The 23,973-nt window shown below is 41.7% G+C and overlaps 1 protein-coding gene across 7 annotated transcripts in view; it reads left to right on the top strand.

Annotated features, from left to right (window-relative positions):
* Positions 1–23,973, top strand: part of cacna2d3.L (calcium channel, voltage-dependent, alpha 2/delta subunit 3 L homeolog) — a 504,571-nt gene that overhangs the window by 134,474 nt on the left and 346,124 nt on the right. For all 7 annotated transcript variants that reach the window (XM_041590967.1, XM_041590966.1, XM_041590965.1 and 4 more), the window contains one exon: positions 13,874–13,933. In XM_041590967.1, coding sequence (XP_041446901.1) covers positions 13,874–13,933 — 60 coding nt within the window. The remainder of the gene's footprint in view (positions 1–13,873; positions 13,934–23,973) is intronic.

Raw genomic sequence — 23,973 nt, 5'->3', positions numbered from 1 at the left:
AGTTGGGCAGGTAAAGGGTTAAGCTGAGAGTTGGGTTCAGGTGTCTCGTTACCTGCAGGATCCTGAGCAGTGGATTCCCCGGCCTGTGAAACCTCAGCAGCAGCAGCCCCAGATCTGACAGTTTGGGACAAAATAACAACTTCTCCCTTTCCAGCTGGACTTTTCCCTGCAGCACAGTCTTCAAGGGGTGTTTCTGGCACCACATATTCATCACCCCCAGTCTGACTTATTTGGCTGCCAGAAGAGATGTTTACAGGGGATGATGGGAGTTGTAGTTCATGCACAGACACGCCTCCACCCTGTGGTTCCCCATGACATGTGCCTTTAGCATCCAGTCTGGCTTCAGCCCTCACTGTAACACCAGAAGGTGAAGCCCCCAGAGATGCAGAGCGCTGGTGTTTTCTGCTTTTGGGAAGAGGGGATTTAGTACTCACCGCACCAGAACGTAAGGTACGAGTTTCCTCCTCAGCTGCTCCCGGGGTAAGTTCAGCCACTTTCTTTTGCCTCTGGGTGTTTCTTCCACTCCTTCTGGTTTCTGATGGCTCAGACTTTCTGCCTCCAGAAGTCTTTTTGTCTGCAGTTTGTTTGGCAGGGGCCTGGGCCTCCATCTCACCTGCCTCCACTTCCACTGCAACACAATGGCCTCCACTCAGCTGTGCAGGTCTCCCCACACCTTCTCCAACTGATCCAAACTCCAATGACTTGGAGTCAGAACCACAATCCAAACTTTCCTCCAGGCTGGGCCCAAAAGCCTGAGCCTGGAGTACTGAAGCTGGCTCCACAGAGCCTCCTGGTCTTGGGCTAGTGCTGGTCATGCAGAGAGATCAAATTACAGACCTGCTCTCTCTCATTTCCCTACAGAAATAGGGATTGGTAACACTAGATAGGTACCTAATATATAGAGACAAGAGGAAAGTGTTGGAAGGGTTACTGTCTGCTCTCTCTCATTTCCCTACAGAAATAGGGATTGGTAGCACTAGATAGGTACCTAATATATAGAGACAAGAGGAAAGTGTTGGAAGGGTTACTGTCTGCTCTCTCTCATTTCCCTACAGAAATAGGGATTGGTAACACTAGATAGGTACCTAATATATAGAGACAAGAGGAAAGTGTTGGAAGGGTTACTGTCTGCTCTCTCTCATTTCCCTACAGAAATAGGGATTGGTAACACTAGATAGGTACCTAATATATAGAGACAAGAGGAAAGTGTTGGAAGGGTTACTGTCTGCTCATTAAAGTGTCGGTAGCTTTAATATGGGAAGTGTATGTGATGTACTTTCTCCTCTCTGTGAAACTTGAAGGGCCCGGAGCCAAACGGAGCTGCTCAGGTCAGAGCAAAGACAATGCTGATATTGTATTTCATACTTAATGAATCTTTATTGGCGAGAGGTGTGACCTTGACACTGCGCAGTGAATCACAATTTGGCAGCCTCTTGGGGGAATTTCAGTACCTGCCGTCTCTGTGTTTCTGATCAGGAGGAAAAATCGGATTGAGGTTCGGTGTCTGGGAACATTAAAGGGGAACTATCACGAAAATGAAAATTGAATGTTTGCTTCATCAAACAGAAATAAGAAACTTCCAAAAAACAATCAATTAGAAATTTTATACAGTTTCTGAAATAATCAAGTTTATCTTCACTATTCCTCTCTCAGCATCTGTTTCTCTTCATTCTGTCTTCATGCAGCAGTTGGGTGTCAGATATCCACTGACAGTTAGATCCAATATATCTTATAGGGGGCTCCTTTTGCCTAGAAGATGTATTAGAGGTCACTCTATTAAACTCACCAGACATCATGTCTCTCTACATGCAGGATTTGTGCAAAAGGCAGTTATTTTGTTAGATTTTGTTTGTACTGGAATCAGTTATTTGAGTGACCTCTAATTCATCTGCTAGGCAAACGGAGCAGAAAAAGGACTTTCTATTTTAAAAGAAACATATTATATTGCCTGGTGTAATGGATCTGTATCTGGCCCTGTTTGTTAAGCAGTTGCGTAAGAGCCCCCTCCATGTTTTGTTGCTGTGGCCCCTCTCTCCTGAGCCCAGAAGTGAATGGATGGGACAGTGTGGTTACACACAAGAGTCACTGCTTTTAAATGGGTTGTTCACCTTTAAATTAACTTTTATTTTGATGTATAGAGAGGGATATTCTGAGACTATTTGTAATTGGTTTTCATTTTTTATTATTTGTGGTTTTTGACTTATTTAGCTTTTTATTCAGCAGCTCTCCAGTTTGCAATTTCAGCCGTCTAGTTACTAGGATCCATATTCCCCTAGCAACCATGCATTGATTTGAATAAGAGACTGGAATATGAATAGGAGAGGCCTGAATAGAAAGATGAGGAATAAAAAGTAACAATAACAATTTTGTAGCCTTATAGAGCGTTTTTTTGTTTTTTTATATATGGGGTCAGTGACCCCCATTTGAAAGCTGGGAAGAAGTAAAGGGGAAATAAAACTATAACTATAAAAATAAACAATGAAGACCAATTGAAAAGTTACTTAGAAGAATTAGCTTAGAATTCTATAACATCCTAAAATTTAGCTTATACCTTATCTTATAGCCAAAAGTCAGGCAGATCTCGATCAGCAGGTTAAAAAATCCTGTCGGATCGCAGCCGAATCTGTGCGTGTATGCGGTCCCGCAATCCGATCGCTCCTTATTGGATGCATTGTGATCCAATCGTTGGGCCCTAGGGCCCACGATCGAATCAGCCTAGGGTGGCCACCTTTAGAAAACCCAGATGGGCAGATTGAAGGCTCTTATACCCCCTGGTAGCCCTACGTTTATCCTAACTAGCCCAATAGACTCTCTCCATCTAGGGGCAGAGATACACGTGAAGATTCGGGGAGGGGACAAACTCCTCTTCTTTGGGCGACTAACCTCCCCTTCCCTTAAACCCCCGGCAGGATGGCACTCGGATCGCTTCATTTTCCAAAGTCGCCCGAAGTTGCCTCACGTGGATTGCTAAAAAGTAAGAGCCACAGTGGAAAAGTTTAGGAAAGAGGGAGAATTAGAAATTTACTGACAATTTTGTAATAGCAGCCCCGGCTGGGCTCACAGAACTGATACGTGCAATGTATTTATTAATTGATATCGGCCTCGTTTCTGCCGTTCAGCCTGGAATGGCTCAGTAATTATCATCCCCAGCACGGCTTGTTAAGTGAGTTTAAACACTGCGAATACATTTACAGCTTGAGAGCTTCACTCTGCATATTAAATACCCCGATACCCATAAAGTGCCCTTCTGATTGCGCTGTTAATAATCATCATAATTATTATTGAGACTGCCGAGAGAACTTCACATCAAATGATAATAATATTGTAAGAGCTCCAACTAGGCTTTGTTGAGCTCAGAAACTGGGGTTCAGACAAGGACTCCTATAAAATATGATGATTAAACTGTAGTATTTGGGCCATATATATGGCCACACTCAGTTTCCCTATGCTGCCATAATTCAGCAGGAACAGTCCCCTAAGTTTGCTCATAGTCTGTACAGAGAGATCCCATAAAACTATGGCACATAGGTATTCCCTGTACTAAGCACAATTCAGCAGGAACAGTCCCTAAGTTTGGTCATAGTCTGTACAGAGAGATCCCATAAAACTATGGCAGCATAGGTATTCCCTGTACTAAGCACAATTCAGCAGGAACAGTCCCCTAAGTTTGCTCATAGTCTGTACAGAGAGATCCCATAAAACTATGGCAGCATAGGTATTCCCTGTACTAAGCACAATTCAGCAGGAACAGTCCCCTAAGTTTGCTCATAGTCTGTACAGAGAGATCCCATAAAACTATGGCAGCATAGTTATCCCCTGTACTAAGCACAATTCAGCAGGAACAGTCCCCTAAGTTTGTTCATAGTCTGTACAGAGAGATCCCATAAAACTATGGCAGCATAGGTATTCCCTGTACTAAGCACAATTCAGCAGGAACAGTCCCCTAAGTTTGCTCATAGTCTGTACAGAGAGATCCCATAAAACTATGGTAGCATAGGTATTCCCTGTACTAAGCACAATTCAGCAGGAACAGCCCCTAAGTTTGCTCATAGTCTGTACAGAGAGATCCCATAAAACTATGGCAGTATAGGTATTCCCTGTACTAAGCACAATTCAGCAGGAACAGTCCCTAAGTTTGCTCATAGTCTGTACAGAGAGATCCCATAAAACTATGGCAGTATAGGTATTCCCTGTACTAAGCACAATTCAGCAGGAACAGTCCCTAAGTTTGCTCATAGTCTGTACAGAGAGATCCCATAAAACTATGGTAGCATAGGTATTCCCTGTACTAAGCACAATTCAGCAGGAACAGCCCCTAAGTTTGCTCATAGTCTGTACAGAGAGATCCCATAAAACTATGGCAGTATAGGTATTCCCTGTACTAAGCACAATTCAGCAGGAACAGTCCCTAAGTTTGCTCATAGTCTGTACAGAGATCCCATAAAACTATGGCACATAGGTATTCCCTGTACTAAGCACAATTCAGCAGGAACAGTCCCCTAAGTTTGCTCATAGTCTGTACAGAGAGATCCCATAAAACTATGGCAGCATAGGTATTCCCTGTACTAAGCACAATTCAGCAGGAACAGCCCCTAAGTTTGCTCATAGTCTGTACAGAGAGATCCCATAAAACTATGGCAGCATAGGTATTCCCTGTACTAAGCACAATTCAGCAGGAACAGTCCCTAAGTTTGCTCATAGTCTGTACAGAGAGATCACATAAATCTATGGCACATAGGTATTCCCTGTACTAAGCACAATTCAGCAGGAACAGCCCCTAAATTTGCTCACACAAGATGCTTATATTCAAGCATAAAATAAAACTCCTGAATTTGCCTTTAAATATCATGTCCTACACCATACGGAAAGTGAATTTCAAGGTGAACTTTCCCTTTAAATAAAAGTCAGTCATCCAATTTGCCGCAGTATCTTGGGGGAGAAGCAGGACTCTCTTTTCCTGCAAAGCCGATTGTTCCTTTTATCACTTATGTAACGCGGTTCCTTTAACACATGTAGGTCAGGAGACCTTATCCTGTAATCCATAATAAATGAAGCCACACAGTGATTATGGCACCAAACCAGCATTTAAAGCAGCCGGGAGCAGAGTCGCCTTCCAAGGATTCTTTGAAAACTTGTTTTATTGCCAAGGAACAATGAGAAGTTCCCCTTTACAAAACTGCACTGACTGTTGAATTAATCATCTGGGATTGGACTCAACATCCTCTCTCTGCCTCTCTATTGTTTCCTCCAGTGATATTTCTGCTTTATATTTAATCTCTCCCCGGCTGTATTTAAGGGGACGACAATCATATCAGAATGTTTCTTAAACATAAGATAATGATTCATTTGGTGATTAATCTAATTATATAATGTAGACTTGGAGAGGAAATATATTAATAACTGTTTCTGACTTCTATTTGTTTGCTTTCATCAAAACGGAACAGTGTATAGAGTTGTGTAAATATCTTTATACATAATATTACTTACGGTAATGGTCCTCTAGCAAGAATCTCAGCTGCCATAAAGCAGGACAGGACTGCTGCTTACAATGGGGATCAGATAGGATCTGTGCAGCCACTGGGACAGAATGCTCTGTTATACAGATAGCTAGAATCTCAGCTGCCATAAAGCAGGACAGGACTGCTGCTTACAATGGGGATCAGATAGGATCTGTGCAGCCACTGGGACAGAATGTTCTGTTATACAGATAGCTAGAATCTCAGCTGCCATAAAGCAGGACAGGACTGCTGCTTACAATGGGGATCAGATAGGATCTGTGCAGCCACTGGGACAGAATGTTCTGTTATACAGATAGCTAGAATCTCAGCTGCCATAAAGCAGGACAGGACTGTTGCTTACAATGGGGATCAGATAGGATCTGTGCAGCCACTGGGACAGAATGTTCTGTTATACAGATAGCTAGAATCTCAGCTGCCATAAAGCAGGACAGGACTGCTGCTTACAATGGGGATCAGATAGGATCTGTGCAGCCACTGGGACAGAATGTTCTGTTATACAGATAGCTAGAATCTCAGCTGCCATAAAGCAGGAAGGGGGAAGTTGATTGTCTATGAAGGAGTTAATAATGGATGGAGTAGGAAGAGTGAAGGTGACTGTAGTAAGTCAGTTAATTTCGGAATTGGAGTGAGTTTGACTGGAGGTTTAGGAGAAATCCCAGAAAAGCCCATTTGATCCCCTTTAGCTCTTCTTTACACTGATCTGCTGGCGAGTGATTAATATACGGAGATATTTACACTAATCATTATACCGTTCGTCACTATAATGCTGGAATTTAACCCTTGTGCTGTAAGGTTGGCTCGTTCTAGGTTGTACAATAAATAGAATACTCTTGTATGATGAACACAAATGTACGTGTGTCCCCTCAGTAGGGCTGCAGAGTAATGTTTACTCTTTTATTTAACTCAATATTAACCCGCATGATTATGAGCCATATTTTATCTGCTCAGTACAGTTGGGTTTATGTAGCAAAACTCTGTCAACATCACAGCAGCTCAACCTCTACTAACTGGTGCTCCACTCACTCATAGATGTCTTTAGTGGTTACAAAGCCTGGGCCAAAATGTCTTGTTTCTCCTTCTTGCCTTACTGTTTCCATCTACCCATATCTTCAGCCTCTTGCCCTACTGTCTCCGTCTTGCTCTACATTCTCCGTCTTTTCATAGTTACATAGTTAGTTACATCTTGCCCTACTGTCTCCATCTTTTCCTGTCTCCATCTTGTCCTACTGTCTCCATCTTGCCCTACTGTCTCCATCTTGTCCTACTGTCTCCATCTTGCCCTATTGTCTCCATCTTGTCTTATTGTCTCCATCTTGTCCTATTGTCTCCATCTTATCATACTGTCTCCATCTTGTCCTACTGTCTCCATCTTGCCCTACTGTCTCCATCTTGTCCTACTGTCTCCATCTTGTCCTACTGTCGCCATCTTGTCCTACTGTCTCCATCTTGTCCTACTCTCTCCATCTTGTCCTACTCTCTCCATCTTGTCCTATTGTCTCCATTTTGTCCTACTGTCTCCCTCTTGTCCTACTCTCTCCATCTTGCCCTACTATCTCCATCTTGTCCTGCTGTCTCCATCTTGTCCTACTGTCTCCATCTTGCCCTACTATCTCCATCTTGTCCTACTCTCTCCATCTTGTCCTACTCTCTCCATCTTGCCCTACTGTCTCCATCTTGTCCTACTGTCTCCATCTTGCCCTACTGTCTCCATCTTGTCCTACTGTCTCCATCTTGCCCTACTATTTCCATCTTGTCCTACTGTCTCCATCTTGCCCTACTGTGTCCATCTTGTCCTACTGTGTCCATCTTGTCCTACTGTCTCCATCATGTCCTACTGTCTCCATCTTGCCCTACTATCTCCATCTTGTCCTACTGTCTCCATCTTGCCCTACAGTCTCCATCTTGCCCTATAGTGGCCATGTCTGTGCCACGGTGACACAATGCTCTGTTATAAAAGTATCTAAGATCTTAGCCATAAATCAAAACAGAAGTGCTGTTGTGTAGTACAAAGCAAGGAGACATAACCACACAATTTAACTCTGCTGTGTAATCACAAAACTGAGTATAATGAATATTTGCATAATGTATAAAAAATAAAGTTCATATTTTTGGAAGCTATTTGCCTATAAGTAGGAATACAGTGCAGCCAGCGAGCGCAACGTGCTATTGATTTAACCAAATTACACTGTACACAAATCTGAAAATTCCTCCGCAGGGAACAAGCTGTTTAAGCAATTGTGCTATCAATTAAATCCACACTCTATTCACAGCTCCAGGAATCCTAATTAAACCGCTAAACCCCCTCTCCTTGGCTCCAACAGTCCCAATAAAAGGTCAGTTTGGTCTCTTGACAGATGAAGATCAGATGGGCTTTTTCTTGTTACTTGATTAGAGGAAAATTTGCTTTAGACTTTGTCCCTCATTTTGGAAGGGGGGGGGGGTCAGTGCAGATAAATGTATTTATAAACAACTTTAGATCTGAAGGTACATGGTTTATATTTATGAAAAGAAGAAGAATCCAGGAGCAGAGTTCAGTGTCTCCGTCTTGCCCTACTGTCTTTGTTTTGTCCTACTGTCTCCATCTTGTCCTACTGTCTCCATCTTGCCCTACTGTCTCCATCTTGCCCTACTGTCTCCATCTTGTTCTACTGTCTCCATCTTGTCCTACTGTCTCCATCTTGTCCTACTGTCTCCATCTTGCCCTACTGTCTCCATCTTGTTCTACTGTCTCCATCTTGTCCTACTGTCTCCATCTTGTCCTACTGTCTCCATCTTGCCCTATTGTTTCGATCTTGCCCCACTGTCTCCATCTTGTTCTACCATCGCAATCTTGTCCATTTGTCTACATATTACCCCATTGTGTCTAATTTTTCCTACTGTCTCAATCCTGCATTAATGTTACAAATATTGTCCCCATCTTCTTCTACTGCCTCTATCTTCTGCATGTCGAGTCCATCTTGCCGTTCTCTTACCATAATGTTCTACTGTCTCATTTTACTATTTTCATCTTGCCCCACTGTCTCATTGTACCCTGTAGTCTCTATCCACTTCTATTGTCACTATCTTGTATAACTGTTACCATCTTCTCTTATTGTCACCATTATGCTCTACTTCTCTTAATGCCCTACTGTCTCCATTTTCCTCTACTAAAATACAAAAGAATCTTGAATTTTTCTGTTGCTGCTCAGTCAGTTCTCATGAGAAACACACAGCCTGGGAATAGATAAAAATGATCACTGCCTCCCAGCCATGAGTAAATTCATTCAGCTTCATGCACAGTGGGATCCAGAGTTATCCTGTAAATGTTTGGGTGACAGAAGCATTCAGATGTGGAATGTAGAAATTTCACTCACAGAAATATACGCTCAGAATCCTGATGCAAATGACTTGAAAGAAAAGTGATAGGAATGGAATAGTCTGGATTTTTTTATTTTTGTTCGTCATCGTTATTTGAAAACAGAAAGACAAGACAAAGACATTAGGGAAAGATGGGGACAGTAGGACAAGATGGAGACAGTAGGACAAGATGGAGACAGTAGGACAAGATGGAGACAGTAGGGCAAGATGGAGACAGTAGGACAAGATGGAGACAGTAGGGCAAGATGGAGACAGTAGGACAAGATGGAGACAGTAGTATAAGATGGAGACAGTAGAACAAGATGGAGACAGTAGGGCAAGATGGAGACAGTAGGACAAGATGGAGACAGTAGGACAAGATGGAGACAGTAGGACAAGATGGAGACAGTAGGACAAGATGGAGACAGTAGGATTAGATGGAGACAGTAGAACAAGATGGAGACAGTAGGGCAAGATGGAGACAATAGAACAAGATGGAGACAGTAGGACAAGATGGAGACAGTAGGACAAGATGGAGACAGTAGGACAAGATGGAGACAGTAGGATAAGATGGAGACAGTAGAACAAGATGGAGACAGTAGGGCAAGATGGAGACAATAGGACAAGATGGAGACAGTAGGACAAGATGGAGACAGTAGGACAAGATGGAGACAGTAGGACAAGATGGAGACAGTAGGGCAAGATGGAGACAGTAGGACAAGATGGAGACAGTAGGACAAGATGGAGATAGTAGGATAAGATGGAGACAGTAGAACAAGATGGAGACAGTAGGGCAAGATGGAGACAATAGGACAAGATGGAGACAGTAGGGCAAGATGGAGACATAAGGGCAAGATGGAGACAGTAGAACAAGATGGAGACAGTAGGGCGAGATGAAGACTGTAGGGCGAGATGAAGACAGTATGATAAGATGGAGACAGAAGGACAAGATAAATATCAGTGCAATATTTTCAATATTAGGCAGACTAATTAGCAAAGGAATATCTCAATGTATCCAGACTGGATGGAGTTACAGAAGGATACAGTAATTTTAATATTAATCCTGGAAGTTGTGAGATAATTGTGTCCTTATAAAATGAAGCTTTAAATTAGAAGTTGGTTCGGTGTGAGACCTGAGGGGTAAATCTGAAAATATTCTTTATCCGAGATCATTAATCTTCTCCGCTTCGTGGCACTGGATGCAGAACAGTATTTTGTAGCCATTAACCTGCCCATGTCCGGCTTTTAACCTCAAGGACACCCATTGTGCCTGGCCCCGCGCCTCACTGAACATGACTGATTAACAAACTTGTCCCTATAGAGAGACACCCTGAATTCCTCCCAGAACGTGGCGCTCAAGGGCGTTCCGGTGCCATCACCTTTCCAGCTGCTGCTCATCTTGTAACAACACGGAACAAAACAATTTTTTTGTCCTAAAGGGGTTGTTCACCTTTGAATTAACTGTTAGTATGATGTAGAGAGGGATATTCTGAGACAATTTGCATTTGGTTTTCATTTTTTATTATTTGTGGTTTTTGATTTATTTAGCTTTTTATTCAGCAGTTCTCCCATTTGCATTTTCAGCCATCTGGTTGCTAGGGTCCAAATTCCCCTAGTAACCATGAGAATAAGAGACTGGACTATGAATAGGAGAGGCCTGAATAGAAGGAGGAGTAATAAAAGTAACAATAACAATACATTTATAGCCTTACAGAGTATTTGTTTTTTATATGGGGTCAGTGACCCCCATTTGAAAGCTGAAAAGTGTCAGAAGAAGAAGGGAAATGAATGAAGACCAACTGAAAGGTTGCTTGGAATTGGCTGTATGTTCAGCAACCTCAAGGTTTTTGTGCCCGTAACTCCCGGCAGGAGTTTACAGAGAATCCAATAGACACAACTGGGGGAGAATATGAGGGTTAATTTGTGCAGCCACAGTTTAAAGGCAAATCCAGGAAAATATTGATCTGCTTCAATGATGTCCTGATACACTTTCCTATTGATTCCACTCAAATAATGTTGTAAGTGGAATTCACGGCGATGTTTATAGTTTGCGTATATGATGTGATATCGATTTCTCCATTGTGAGAGGGGCCGGCGGGATTGGGCAAAATTCTATCGTTTTCCAATAAACCCCCAATGGGGAGAAAGGAAAGATCGGCTGGACATGAAACATGATTTCTTTAATTAGAAAATAATGACAAGGAATTCAACCGATTGTGTATTTCCACGACAATGTCAGTATTATTATGTTTTCACCCTTCTATTACACAGTGCTGCAGAATGTATTGGTGCTTTATGCAAATATGTTATTAATAATAATAATAATAATAATAATAACTGACTTTGGACGGTCTTAAACTGGCGTAATGCGTTTAACAAATAGTATAGTTACACTTTGCAACCTGCTTGTTTAGTTTAGTGGTAATGTTTTTATTCTCTATAGTCGTTTATTTATTCATGTACCGAGTGTCACCCCCTCCTGACTGGTATAACTCAGCCTGCAGCCTTGTGCCTTTATATGGATATTGGGAAGTTGTATCAGGAGTCAGAAGCAGCAGTGCAGAGAAAGGGACAGACACAGTGGAACTCATTTATAAACAGTGGGCAAATTTGCTCCTGGGCAGTAACCCATGGCAACCAATCAGATGATTGCTTTCACTGCTCAACCTGCAGCTGGCTGAAAAAAGCTAATCACTGATTGGTTGCTAAGGGTTACTGCCCAGGTGGAAATTTGCCCACTGTTTATAAATGAGCCCCATTCAGTTACACAGAACTATAAACCCAGTGAGAATGAGGAATGAATGGATATTGGGAAGTTATATCAGGAGTCAGAAGCAGCAGTGCAGAGAAAGGGACAGACACAATGACAGTTACACAGAACTATAAACCCAGTGAGAATGAGGAATGAATGGATATTGGGAAGTTGTATCAGGAGTCAGAAGCAGCAGTGCAGAGAAAGGGACAGACACAATGACAGTTACACAGAACTATAAACCCAGTGAGAATGAGGAATGAATGGATATTGGGAAGTTGTATCAGGAGTCAGAGGCAGCAGTGCAGAGAAAGGGACAGACACAATGACAGTTACACAGAACTATAAACCCAGTGAGAATGAGGAATGAATATCGGATATTGGGAAGTTATATCAGGAGTCAGAAGCAGCAGTGCAGAGAAAGGGACAGACACAATGACAGTTACACAGAACTATAAACCCAGTGAGAATGAGGAATGAATGGATATTGGGAAGTTGTATCAGGAGTCAGAGGCAGCAGTGCAGAGAAAGGGACAGACACAATGACAGTTACACAGAACTATAAACCCAGTGAGACTGAGGAATGAATGGATATTGGGAAGTTGTATCAGGAGTCAGAGGCAGCAGTGCTGAGAAGAGAAAGGGACAGACACAATGACAGTTACACAGAACTATAAACCCAGTGAGAATGAGGAATGAATGGATATTGGGAAGTTGTATCAGGAGTCAGAAGCAGCAGTGCAGAGAAGAGAAAGGGACAGACACAATGACAGTTACACAGAACTATAAACCCAGTGAGAATGAGGAATGAATGGATATTGGGAAGTTGTATCAGGAGTCAGAAGCAGCAGTGCAGAGAAAGGGACAGACACAATGACAGTTACACAGAACTATAAACCCAGTGAGAATGAGGAATGAATGGATATTGGGAAGTTGTATCAGGAGTCAGAGGCAGCAGTGCAGAGAAAGGGACAGACACAATGACAGTTACACAGAACTATAAACCCAGTGAGAATGAGGAATGAATGGATATTGGGAAGTTGTATCAGGAGTCAGAAGCAGCAGTGCAGAGAAGAGAAAGGGACAGACACAATGACAGTTACACAGAACTATAAACCCAGTGAGAATGAGGAATGAATGGATATTGGGAAGTTGTATCAGGAGTCAGAGGCAGCAGTGCAGAGAAGAGAAAGGGACAGACACAATGACAGTTACACAGAACTATAAACCCAGTGAGAATGAGGAATGAATGGATATTGGGAAGTTGTATCAGGAGTCAGAAGCAGCAGTGCAGAGAAGAGAAAGGGACAGACACAATGACAGTTACACAGAACTATAAACCCAGTGAGAATGAGGAATGAATGGATATTGGGAAGTTGTATCAGGAGTCAGAAGCAGCAGTGCAAAGAAGAGAAAGGGACAGACACAATGACAGTTACACAGAACTATAAACCCAGTGAGAATGAGGAATGAATGGATATTGGGAAGTTGTATCAGGAGTCAGAAGCAGCAGTGCAGAGAAAGGGACAGACACAATGACAGTTACACAGAACTATAAACCCAGTGAGAATGAGGAATGAATGGATATTGGGAAGTTGTATCAGGAGTCAGAAGCAGCAGTGCAGAGAAGAGAAAGGGACAGACACAATGACAGTTACACAGAACTATAAACCCAGTGAGAATGAGGAGTGAATGGATATTCGGGAGTATTTTTTATTATGCAAATAAATAAGTGTTTGGTTCCCCTTTAAGTTGCTGAGTGAAAGAAAAAGGTCAGTGGAAATAAAACGGGAGCAGAAAACCTTAAATCCTATAATTTCATGCAAAGTGGAAGCAGCAGGAACAGAAAGCACAAGACATAAGTTTATATTAAAGCCGCAGCTGATGATTATGGAAAGGGCTGCGGGTGATTTTGGGGGACATTTAATAAAACTCAAGTAAAACCTGAACTTTCCAATAAGTGAAAATGACGGAGTTGCTGGAAGAAGCGGGAGCTGCGAGTGAGGGACGGGCTGGAGAGGTCGTGGATCTGCCCCTGAAATTCTGGGTTCTGAAACATTAATTAATGGGAATCTATTTTTTTATATATATTTATAGGTGGGAGGTGACATATATTTTTAAAGGAACATAAATGAAGCTGATGGTGATATAGTGAAGAATATTTACTGTTATTATAGAATTGCGAGTTTATAAATATTGCGACTATTGTAGAATAAATGAGGGTTTTTTGGGTCTTTCTTCTCACCGTCAGTTGTTTATGTTGCAGAGACTGGTGGAAGCGGCTGAGGATGCTCATCTCAAACATTCATTTGATGCAGATTTACAGGTAAAATATCTTTATTCTTTATATTGTGATGATCCTTCGTGCCCAATAAGTGCTTGTCCTGGCGACTAATGGAATGTCCCTACTGGCTTCCCTTAGTTACAGATCAGGGCTTGTGCCCCTTCTATAAGCCACAGACACTCGTTCTGGTCAGTTCTAGTGACGGAGAGACAGAGAGAGGAAGGAAACTCCCATTTCTGGGTGTAAAAATGCATTGGGGGAGCATGAATTAGTAGTCACCTTAAAGGAGAACTAAAGCCTAACTAAAGAAGTAGCTAGAAATGTTGTACATGATGTTTTGTGCTTCTGTACCAGCCCAAGGCAACCACAGCCCTTTAGCAGTAAAGATCTGTGTCTCCAAAGATGCCCCAGTAGCTCCCCATCTTCTTTTCTGCTGATTCACTGCACATGCTCTGTGCTGCTGTCACTTACTGAGCTTAGGGACCCACTCACAATATACAGTACACATAGAATAGAAATGTCACAATATAAGGCTGATTAGTAATTAATACACATAATTACTACATGGCAGCACAGAAACCAGTGCAATTAGCATCAGAATTGAATAATCAGCAAACCTGTAGCATCAGCTTATATTACAGCCAGGGAAGCTCATTTTCTGCTGGATAATTAGTGACGAGCCCTAAGCTTAGCTTCTCAACAGCCAATCAGAGCCCACTGAGCATGTGAGTGTCACAGACACTTTCCAAGATGGTGACCCCCTGTGACAAGTTTGAAGTCCTGGATCATTGCTGCTATTGACAAGCTCAAACTTTAGCCTCGTGCAATAAGTTCACTCTATAAAATATTACATTTTTAGCCACATTAATTTTTAGGGTTTAGTTCTCCTTTAAAGGGATTGTTCACCTTTACATTAACTGTTAGTATGATGTAGAGAGGGATATTCTGAGACAATTTGCATTTGGTTTTCATTTTTTATTATTTGTGGTTTTTGAGTTATTTATCTTTTTATTCAGCAGCTCTCCACTTTTTGTAATTGCAGCCATCTGGTCGCTAGGGTCCAAATTCCCCTAGCAACCATGCATTGATTTAAAAAAGAGACTGGAATATGAATAGGAGAGGCCTGAATAGAAAGATGAGCAATAAAAAGTAGCAATAACATTTGGGGGGTTATTTGCTAAACTCCGGTCTGACTTTTTGGGGAAAACACAAATTTTTCCGTTTTTGTTTTTTTTTTTTATATAAAACTCAAATTTATAAAAATTTTAAAGCCCAATGCTGCAAAAAGCACATATCCAAAAATCCACAATCTTGAGACCTGCTGAGGTTGTGTATAAGTCAATGGCAGAGATCCCTTTCCTATTTTGAAGTTTCTGTGGTCTGCGCTGGAATTAGCCTGAAAATTTAGCTTTTTGGGAAAAAAACTCAGAAAAAATTTGCATGATTCAGGCTTTTACATGATTTACTCAAGTTTTCCCCAAACTGATTAAATCAAGCTTTTTAAATAAAAAAATAAGGTCAAATCGGTTATTAGAGTTTGTTTTTTTTTCATTTAAAATATGAGATAAATTCAGTTTTCCGTAAATATCGCTCCCCTTGTGTAACCAGACCAAGCATTTGTTTTTAGATTTGAAAAATTTAGTCAAAAGAAACAGGCAAATAAAAAAAACTATAAAAAATAAATAATGAAGACCAATTGAAAAGTTGCTTAGCATTGTCCATTCCATAAGATACTAAAAGTTAATGTAAAGGTGAAGCACCCCTTTAAGGTCTGCAGCAACAACCCGGCCCTTTCCATTATGTGCACTGCTGGTTCTGACAATGTAGCAGAGCCCACACTCTTGCAGCTTCTTCTCTGGTTTGTTGTTCCACTGCTGGATTGTTTCAAGAGTCACAAGCAGCAGTGCAGAGAGAGGCAAGCTGAGGCAGCGACGTGGAATCGGGAGGGAATGGGCCGAGCGAAGATCAATTCTCCTGTCGGAGAGAGGGATTTGTAAAGCACTGCTCCCTGCATGTCCATATAATCGCATTGCTCTGCACGACTCAGTACATGATGTAGCACACAGACTCAGTAATCCCTGTGAGCAGTAGGGATGTCGCGGACTGTTCGCCCGCGAACTAATTCGCGCGAACATCGACTATTCGCGTTCGGCGAATGTTCGCGAACGTCGCGCGACGTTCGCCAATTTGGGTTCGCCTTAGCTGGCGCTTATTTTTGCCCTCTCACCCCAGACCAGCAGATACATGGCAGCCAATCAGGAAGCTCTCCCTCCTGGACCACCCCCACACCCCCTGGACCACTCCCCTTCCATATATAAACTGAAGCCCTGCAGCGTTTTTTCATTCTGCCTGTGTGTGCTTGGAAGAGCTAGTGTAGGGAGAGAGCTGTTAGTGATTTGAGGGACAGTTGATAGTAAGTTTGCTGGCTAGTAATCTACTTGATACTGCTCTGTATTGTAGGGACAGAACTCTGCAGGGATTTGAGGGACATTTTAGGTTAGGTAGCTTTGCTGGCTAGTAATCTACCTTCTACTGCAGTGCTCTGTATGTAGCTGCTGTGGGCAGCTGTCCTGCTGCTGATCTCTCATCTGCATCTGTTCTTCAAACAACTGCCACCTAGCTGTCTAAATATCAATAATAATACCGTCTCCAGAAACACCACCCGAGTGACGTTTTTCAAGCAGCAATAATATATTCCGTATCCAACGGCTGTAGTGTATACGTTGCCCTTGCAGGCATTATTTGCCCAGTCTTTAACCAAGTGCCACCTAGCTGTGTGAGCTTTTTCACATTCCGTGTCCAGAAACATCACCTGAGTGACGTAGTGTGATTTCTGCCCTTTACAGCACAAAACGCAGCGCTGTGTCAACAATGGATTTTTCAGATACATTTTTGCCCTTGATCCCCCTCTGGCATGCCACTGTCCAGGTCGTTGCACCCTTTAAACAACTTTAAAATCATTTTTCTGGCCAGAAATGTCTTTTCTAGCTTTTAAAATTCGCCTTCCCATTGAAGTCTATGGGGTTCGCGACGTTCGCGAACTATTCGCATGTTTTGTCGCAAGTTCGCGAATATGTTCGCGAACATTTTTTCCGCCGTTCGCTACATCCCTAGTGAGCAGTGCAGAATCCCTTGTGTCAGTCACACCCTCCAGTTGTACAGGGCACAGGCAGTATATCGTGCAGCCAATACAGGGTCGGACTGGTGGGTGCCGGGCCCACTGAGACTGACCATTCAGGAGCCCCTGCACCTGCCAAGGGGCCCCCACTGCACCCCAACACACCCCTACACGGGCCACCCACCCTCCCCCGAGCACACGTAAATGAAACCTGTCCCTGAGTTAATAAAACGCTCACAATTAAATGAACCTGCAGTGCTGGAATTAGGGTGAAACGTTAAAGGGATAGTTCACCATTAAGTTAACTTATAGAATGTTTTAAAATGACCAGTTCTACGCAAATTTTTAATTGGCCTTGATTTTCATTTTTTTTTTTTTATAGTTTTTGAATTATTTGTCTTCTGACTCTCTCCAGCTTTCAAATGGGGGTCACTGACCCCATCTAAAAATGAACACTCTGCAAAGGCCCCCATAAACGGGCCGATAAAATCTGTCGGATCGCGCCCACCTATTTTGGATGCATTGCGATCCGATGGTTCGGCCCTAGGGCCCATGATCGGATCTGCCCGATATCGCCCACTTCAATGTGGGAATATCGGGGAGAGATCCGCTTGTTTGGCGACATCGAGCCAATCTCTTCATCTATGGCCATTTTATGGCTTCACAATTATTGTTATTGCTGCTGTTTATTAATCAACTTTCTACTTAACCCTCTCTTATTCATATTCCAGTCTCTTGTAAAAGCATGGTTGCTGGGGTAATTTGGACCCTAGCAACCAGATGGCTGGAAGAGCTGCTGAATAAAAAGCTAAAAACCACAAATAATAAAAAATGAAAACCAATTGCAAATTGTCTTAGAATATCCCTCTCTACATCCTACTAAGGATTAACTCAAACTCTTTAAAGGGTAACTACAATTGCAGTTCATTTCTTATTATATATAGCATTTAGCTGCTGTCCCACAGTCACATGCCGGTGTTCAGGGTCGGACTGGCCTGGTTGGACAATGGGGAAAAAAACCGCAGCACTCCCCCCACCACCCCCAATTGAGGTCAGAGGAGAAGGGTAAAGGTTTGTGGTGCAGACGGGGGTTCACACTCATAGTGAAAGAGGGGGTGCTAGGCTTGCAGTACAGAGGACTTAGTGACTGGGTCAGGGGTCCAGTGGGATATGCACCAGTTATGGGCGAATCTGACCCGTTTTACCAGAAAATTCGCAAAACTTCGAAAAAATTTGTAAATCAGTGAAAGATTTGTGAAACACATTAAAGTCAATGGGCGTCCAAATTATTTTTACACGGGCGACTTTTTTGTTGCCGCAAATTTTTGGAGCAGTTTCGCAAAACAATGTGGAAATTTGCTGTAAATCCACGCCTGGCGAATAGGCTTGGGTGAATTTGATCGACCGCGATGCCCATTAAAGTCTATGGGCGGCAAAAAAATTTTGACACTCATCATTTTTGTTGACACGCAACGCCATACAAGTCTATGAGCGTCATTTCCGTGGCGAAACAAGGTGAATAAATTCGTCCATCACTAAATTCTGCGCAACCAAGTCCCTCACCGTTACTAGAGGTTCTTACTGTAGGTTTATTGATGGTTATTTCCAGCCTTCACTTTATATCCTGGATTTGTTCCCTGAGCCCCAAAATATGAGCAGGGATTAGGGGTGTTGCCAAGGTTTGATCCCCGACGCCCATCCCATAATGTTCCCTTTATGTCTCCGTTTCAGATCATTTTCCATATTTTTCCTTGGGTGGAGAAGTGTTTTTCTTCTCCTTCATGTAAATGTGTTTGTTTTGCAATGTGCTATTAGCCAAGATAATCCCCTGAACACTTTCTCTCCATTACATCAGCTTTCAGACGCACGAGCCATTATACCGCACTCAAGTAAAGTCTTCAGAGTAATCTGCCAGAAAATACCGACTCAAATTGGTCTGCTCCAGTATCCCGGCAGTCTATTATCTGAAGTGCGGTCAGGCCACTGCTCTTGGAAAAAAAGAAAAAATGGGAAAAACAGACTTAAAGTAATATTAACCCATTGTAATAACAGAGAGAGAGAGAGAGAGTTACAAAAAGCGAGTAACACTAATAAAAAATAATAGTAACCCTGGAGCGCAATCACCCCATATATTCCCACCGCAACCAGAAATTGATTTTTAAAGGGGTTGTTCACCTTTAAATGAACTTGGAACTGTTTAATGAGGTGTAATATTTAATGGGGTTGTTTGCCTTTAAATTAACTGTTAGTAGGATGTAGAGAATGATATTCTGAGACAATTTGTAATTGGTTTTCATTTTTTATTATTTGTGGTTTTTGAGTTATTTAGCTTTTTATTCAGCAGCTCTCCAGTTTGCAATTTCAGCCATCTGGTTGCTAGGGTCCAAATTCCCCTAGCAACCATGTATTGATTTGAATAAGAGACTGGAATAGGAATAGGAGAGGCCTGAATAGAAAGATGAGGTATGAAAAGTAACAATAGCAATACATTTGTAGCCTTACAGAGAATTTGTTTTTTTAGATGGGGTCAGTGACCCCCATTTGAAAGCTGGAAAGAGTCAGAAGAAGGAGGCAAATAACTAAAAAAAACGATAAAAACAAATAATGAAAAGGTGCTTAGAATTGGCCATTCTATAATATACTGAGTGGTCTTTGTAGGTTTTTAGTTATTTGGCTTCTACTTCTGACTCTTTCCAGTATTTAAATGGGGGTCACTGACCCCATGTAAAAAAAACAAATGCTCTGTAAAGCTACAAATGTATTGTTATTGCTACTTTTTATTACTGATCTTTCTATTCAGGCCTCTCCTATTCATATTCCAGCCTCTTGTTCAAATCAGTGCATGGTTGCTAGGGGAATTTAGACCCTAGCAACCAGATGGATGAAACTGCAAACTGGAGAGCTGCTGAATAAAAAGCTAAATAACTCAAAAACCACAAATAATAAAAAATGAAAACCGATTGCAAATTGTCTCAGAATATCCTTCTCTACGTCCTACTAACAGTTAATTTAAAGGTGAACAACCCCATTAAAAAGTTTCAGGTTCATAATTTAGATACTTTTTATGATTTTTCTCCTTTAGTTTGTGCATGTCGGGGGTTAAATCTTGTCACTCTCCCCCCTCCCCAGCAGGGTTTAAGAAATCCGAGCTTTTCCATTCTCTGACAGTTGCAGCTGACAGTCGCTACTCCCAGTCTAACGTAGAATAAGCGAGTGGGAATGTGGGAGAGAGAATAATGCCGGGGAACACAAAGCAGGAGAGGAGCAATCAGGATCCTATTATGAAACATAAATGTCACCCAAACCCATCAGACATCTGTTTGCTGCCCATTCTGTTGGACTGCGAGAGCCTCTCCGAGATTCTGGCGTCTTCGCTGAAATTCTTACGCACCCCAAGCAAAGGGGGAAATTCAGATCAGAACCTTAATTCCATTTTATTCCTATTGTTATTGCTTGTGCTCAGCCCCACTCCTCTTTTCCTCCGTCGTTGGAACCACTCCCTGGTTGCCAAGTTAAGTGATACCCTAGCAACCAGTTGTTATCAGGATTCATGGGGATTCAGATGCTGCTCTGTGCAATGGTTTCCCTTTGCTTTTCCCTGCTGAGCCATTGGGGGCTTTTACACTGTTCTGCTAAAAAGAATCCACATAAGAACATTAATAAGAACATCCATTAGTTGATCCATTTCTCAGTAGGATCTACGGGGAATATAAGTGCAATTATTGTATCAATTCTAACAGTTGCCTTTAATGACACTCGTGGATTCTGCTCAGCAGGGACAAACACGTGGATCAGTTATAGGGTCGCTGACCCACCTCCTACAGCTTCTTCACAAACACATAAGAAGGGGAAACATTAAATAAATCATATTAAATATTAGAAAAAACAGCCACAAATAGAAATAGAAAGTAATTGGGAAAAGCCTTTATTTCTGGGGAAATGTCTGAAACCAAGTGAACTGAAATAAAGTGTCGGAAGGTGAACAACCCCTTTAAGTTAACTTTTAGTATGTTATAGAATGTTTCAATTAAAAGGTGAACAACCCCTTTAAAAATCGATTTCTGGTTGCGGTGGGAATATATGGGGTGATTCTGCTCCAGGGTTACTATTATTAGTAGCAACAACTGAGTGAAATAACATGACTCCTGCTATTTATCAAGTTAACATGTATAACCCGGGTTACTCAGCACATAGTCTCCTAACTGTCACTTGTACCCCCGACAGTTACATAGTTACACAGTTAAATTGGGTTGAAAAAAGACAAAGTCCATCAAGTCCAACCCCTCCAAATGAAAACCCAGCCCCATACACACACCCCTCCCTACTGTCACATAAATGATATATCCCCATATCTATACTAACTATAGAGTTTAGTATCACAATAGCCTTTGTATTATGTCTGTCCAAGAAATCATCCAAGTCCCTCTTATAGTCATTAACTGAATCATCACCCGGCAGTGCATTCCCCAACCTCACTGTCCTCACTGTGATGAACCCCCTACTCTGTTCCTTTAAATGAAACTTCTTTTCCTCTAGTCTGAAGGGGAGGCCTCTGGTACGTGATTCACTTTATGGGTAAAAAGGTCCCCTGCTATTTGTCTATAATGTCCTCTAATGTACTTGTAAAGTCTAATCATGTCCCCTCACAAGCGCCTTTTTTCCCCCAGAGAAAACAACCCCAACCTTGTCAGTCTCCCCTCATAATTTAACTCTTCCCTCCCTCTAACCAGTTTAGTTGCACTTAGTCTCTGCACTCTCTCCAGCTCATTTATATCCCTCTTAAGGACTGGAGTCCAAAACTGCCCCCATACTCCAGATGAGGCCTCACCAGGGACCTATAAAGAGACACAATTATGTTTCATCCCTTGAGTTAATGCCCTTTTTTTATACAAGAACTTTATTTGCTTTAGTAGCCACAGAATGACACTGCCCAGAATTAGACAACTTGTTATCTACAAAGACCCCAAGATCCTTCTCATTTAAGGAAACTCCCAACACACTGCCATTTAGTGTAGAACTTGCATTTATATTATTTTTGCCAACGTGCATAACCTTTATCATTTATCAACATTGAACCTCATTTTCCAGTTTGCTGCCCAGTTTTCCAGTTTAGACAAATCACTGTGCAAAGTGGCAGCGTCCTGCATGGAACCTATAGTTCTGCACAATTTAGTATCATCTGCAAAAATAGAAACAGTACTTTCAATGGCCACCTCCAGGTCATTAATAAACAAGTTGAAAAGCAAGGGACCTAGTACAGAGCCCTGCGGTACTCCACTAACAACACTGGTCCAATTAGAAAATGTTCCATTTACCACCACTCTTTGTAGTCTATCTTTTAGCCAGTTCTCTATCCAGGTACAAATACTATGTTCCAGGCCAACATTCCTTCATTTAACCAGTAACCTTCTGTGTGACACTGTATCAAATGCTTTAGCAAAGTCTAAGTAAATCACATCCACTGCCATCCCAGAATCAAGGTCTCTACTTACCTTCTCATAAAAAGAAATTAAGCTAATCTGGCAAAATCTATTACGCATAAAACCACAAACTCATAGTATTATGATTTGCTATGAAGTCCATTATCTTATCCTTCTAAAAGCTTTCCTACAACTGACGTCAGACTTACTGGCCTATAGTTTTGAGGCTGAGAACGGGATCCCTTTTTGAATAGAGGCACCACATTAGCAATTCGCCAGTCTCTCGGCACTATGCCAGACCTCAATGAATCCTGAAAAATTAAGTAAAGAGGTTTGGCAATCACAGAGCTAAGCTCGCTAAGTACCCTGGGATGAAAACCATCTGGCCCCGGACCTTTGTTAATCTTAACATGTTTCTAGTCTCTTTTGAATTTCCTCATGTGTGAACCATGCATCATTAGTTGTATTACTAGAATTGGGACTATTAAGAATGAAACCTTCATTAACTGGTTCCTCATTAGTGTAGAGTAGACAGACAAAAATAACAGTTCAGAATCTCTGCTTTTTATCTGTTCTCATCAAGCAGCTGACCCCCCTCTGATATTAATGGTCCCACCCCTTCCTGCTTCATTTTTTTACTATTTACATATTTAAAAATTAATTTTGGATTCTTTTTACCGCTTGCTGCAATATCCTTTTCCATTTTATCTTGTCTTATGCATGATTTATTGGCCTCCTTGTACCTTATAAATATTTCGGCTGTACCAGTTAATTGAAAGCCTTAAAAGCAGGTCTTTTCTTACCCACCTCAACACCAACGCTTCTATTGAACCAAAAAGGTTTTGCTTTGGATCGACGTTCCTTGGTTACAAGTGGAATATACTGACAAGTAGATTTATTAAGCAGCATTTTAAAGACTTCCCACTTTTGTTCCGTGTTTTACCCTGTGAAAAGCATTTCCCACTTAATATGTTGCAGAGATGCCCTTATACTGTCACAGTTTGCACGTCTGAAATTTAGTGTTTTAGTTGGTCCCTTATAGAATTGCTTCTGCAACAGAATCTCAAAGGAGACCACGAGTTACATTTCTAAATTGCAGGGGTGCAATTTGCAAAACAACCTGCAGTTGGTCTCAACATCTACAGTAAATCAGTTGTCATATTAAAGTGACCGCCTTAATTTGTTTAATTTGACCCCAATGGCATTGCTCAGATTTAAAAAATCTGATAGTTCTAATATTCTTATTGCCACAATCTGAAAGGCACTCCCTGACATTCCTTTCCAGATATTTATATATTTTATTTTGTGAAAACTCTTTAGAAAATGTTTCTCGTGTGTGTGTGGATGGTTTCTTCCATTTTCAGTGTTGAGACCATTTAATGTGTGTTACTGGCCCTTTAAGAAAAGCTTGAGGCAGAAAGTGTAGTATTACATCTTGTCCATTACACTCACCTGATACAATGTTTCTAAACATAAATGCCTTTGGGGAAATTGCAAATAATTATTTGTTTTTCCTTTTTCATATTTTCCAGAAACAAGTGAAT

Source organism: Xenopus laevis, chromosome 4L, assembly GCF_017654675.1.
Source record: "Xenopus laevis strain J_2021 chromosome 4L, Xenopus_laevis_v10.1, whole genome shotgun sequence".
Lineage (NCBI taxonomy): Eukaryota > Metazoa > Chordata > Amphibia > Anura > Pipidae > Xenopus > Xenopus laevis.
This window is presented reverse-complemented; position numbering and strand designations above follow the sequence as displayed.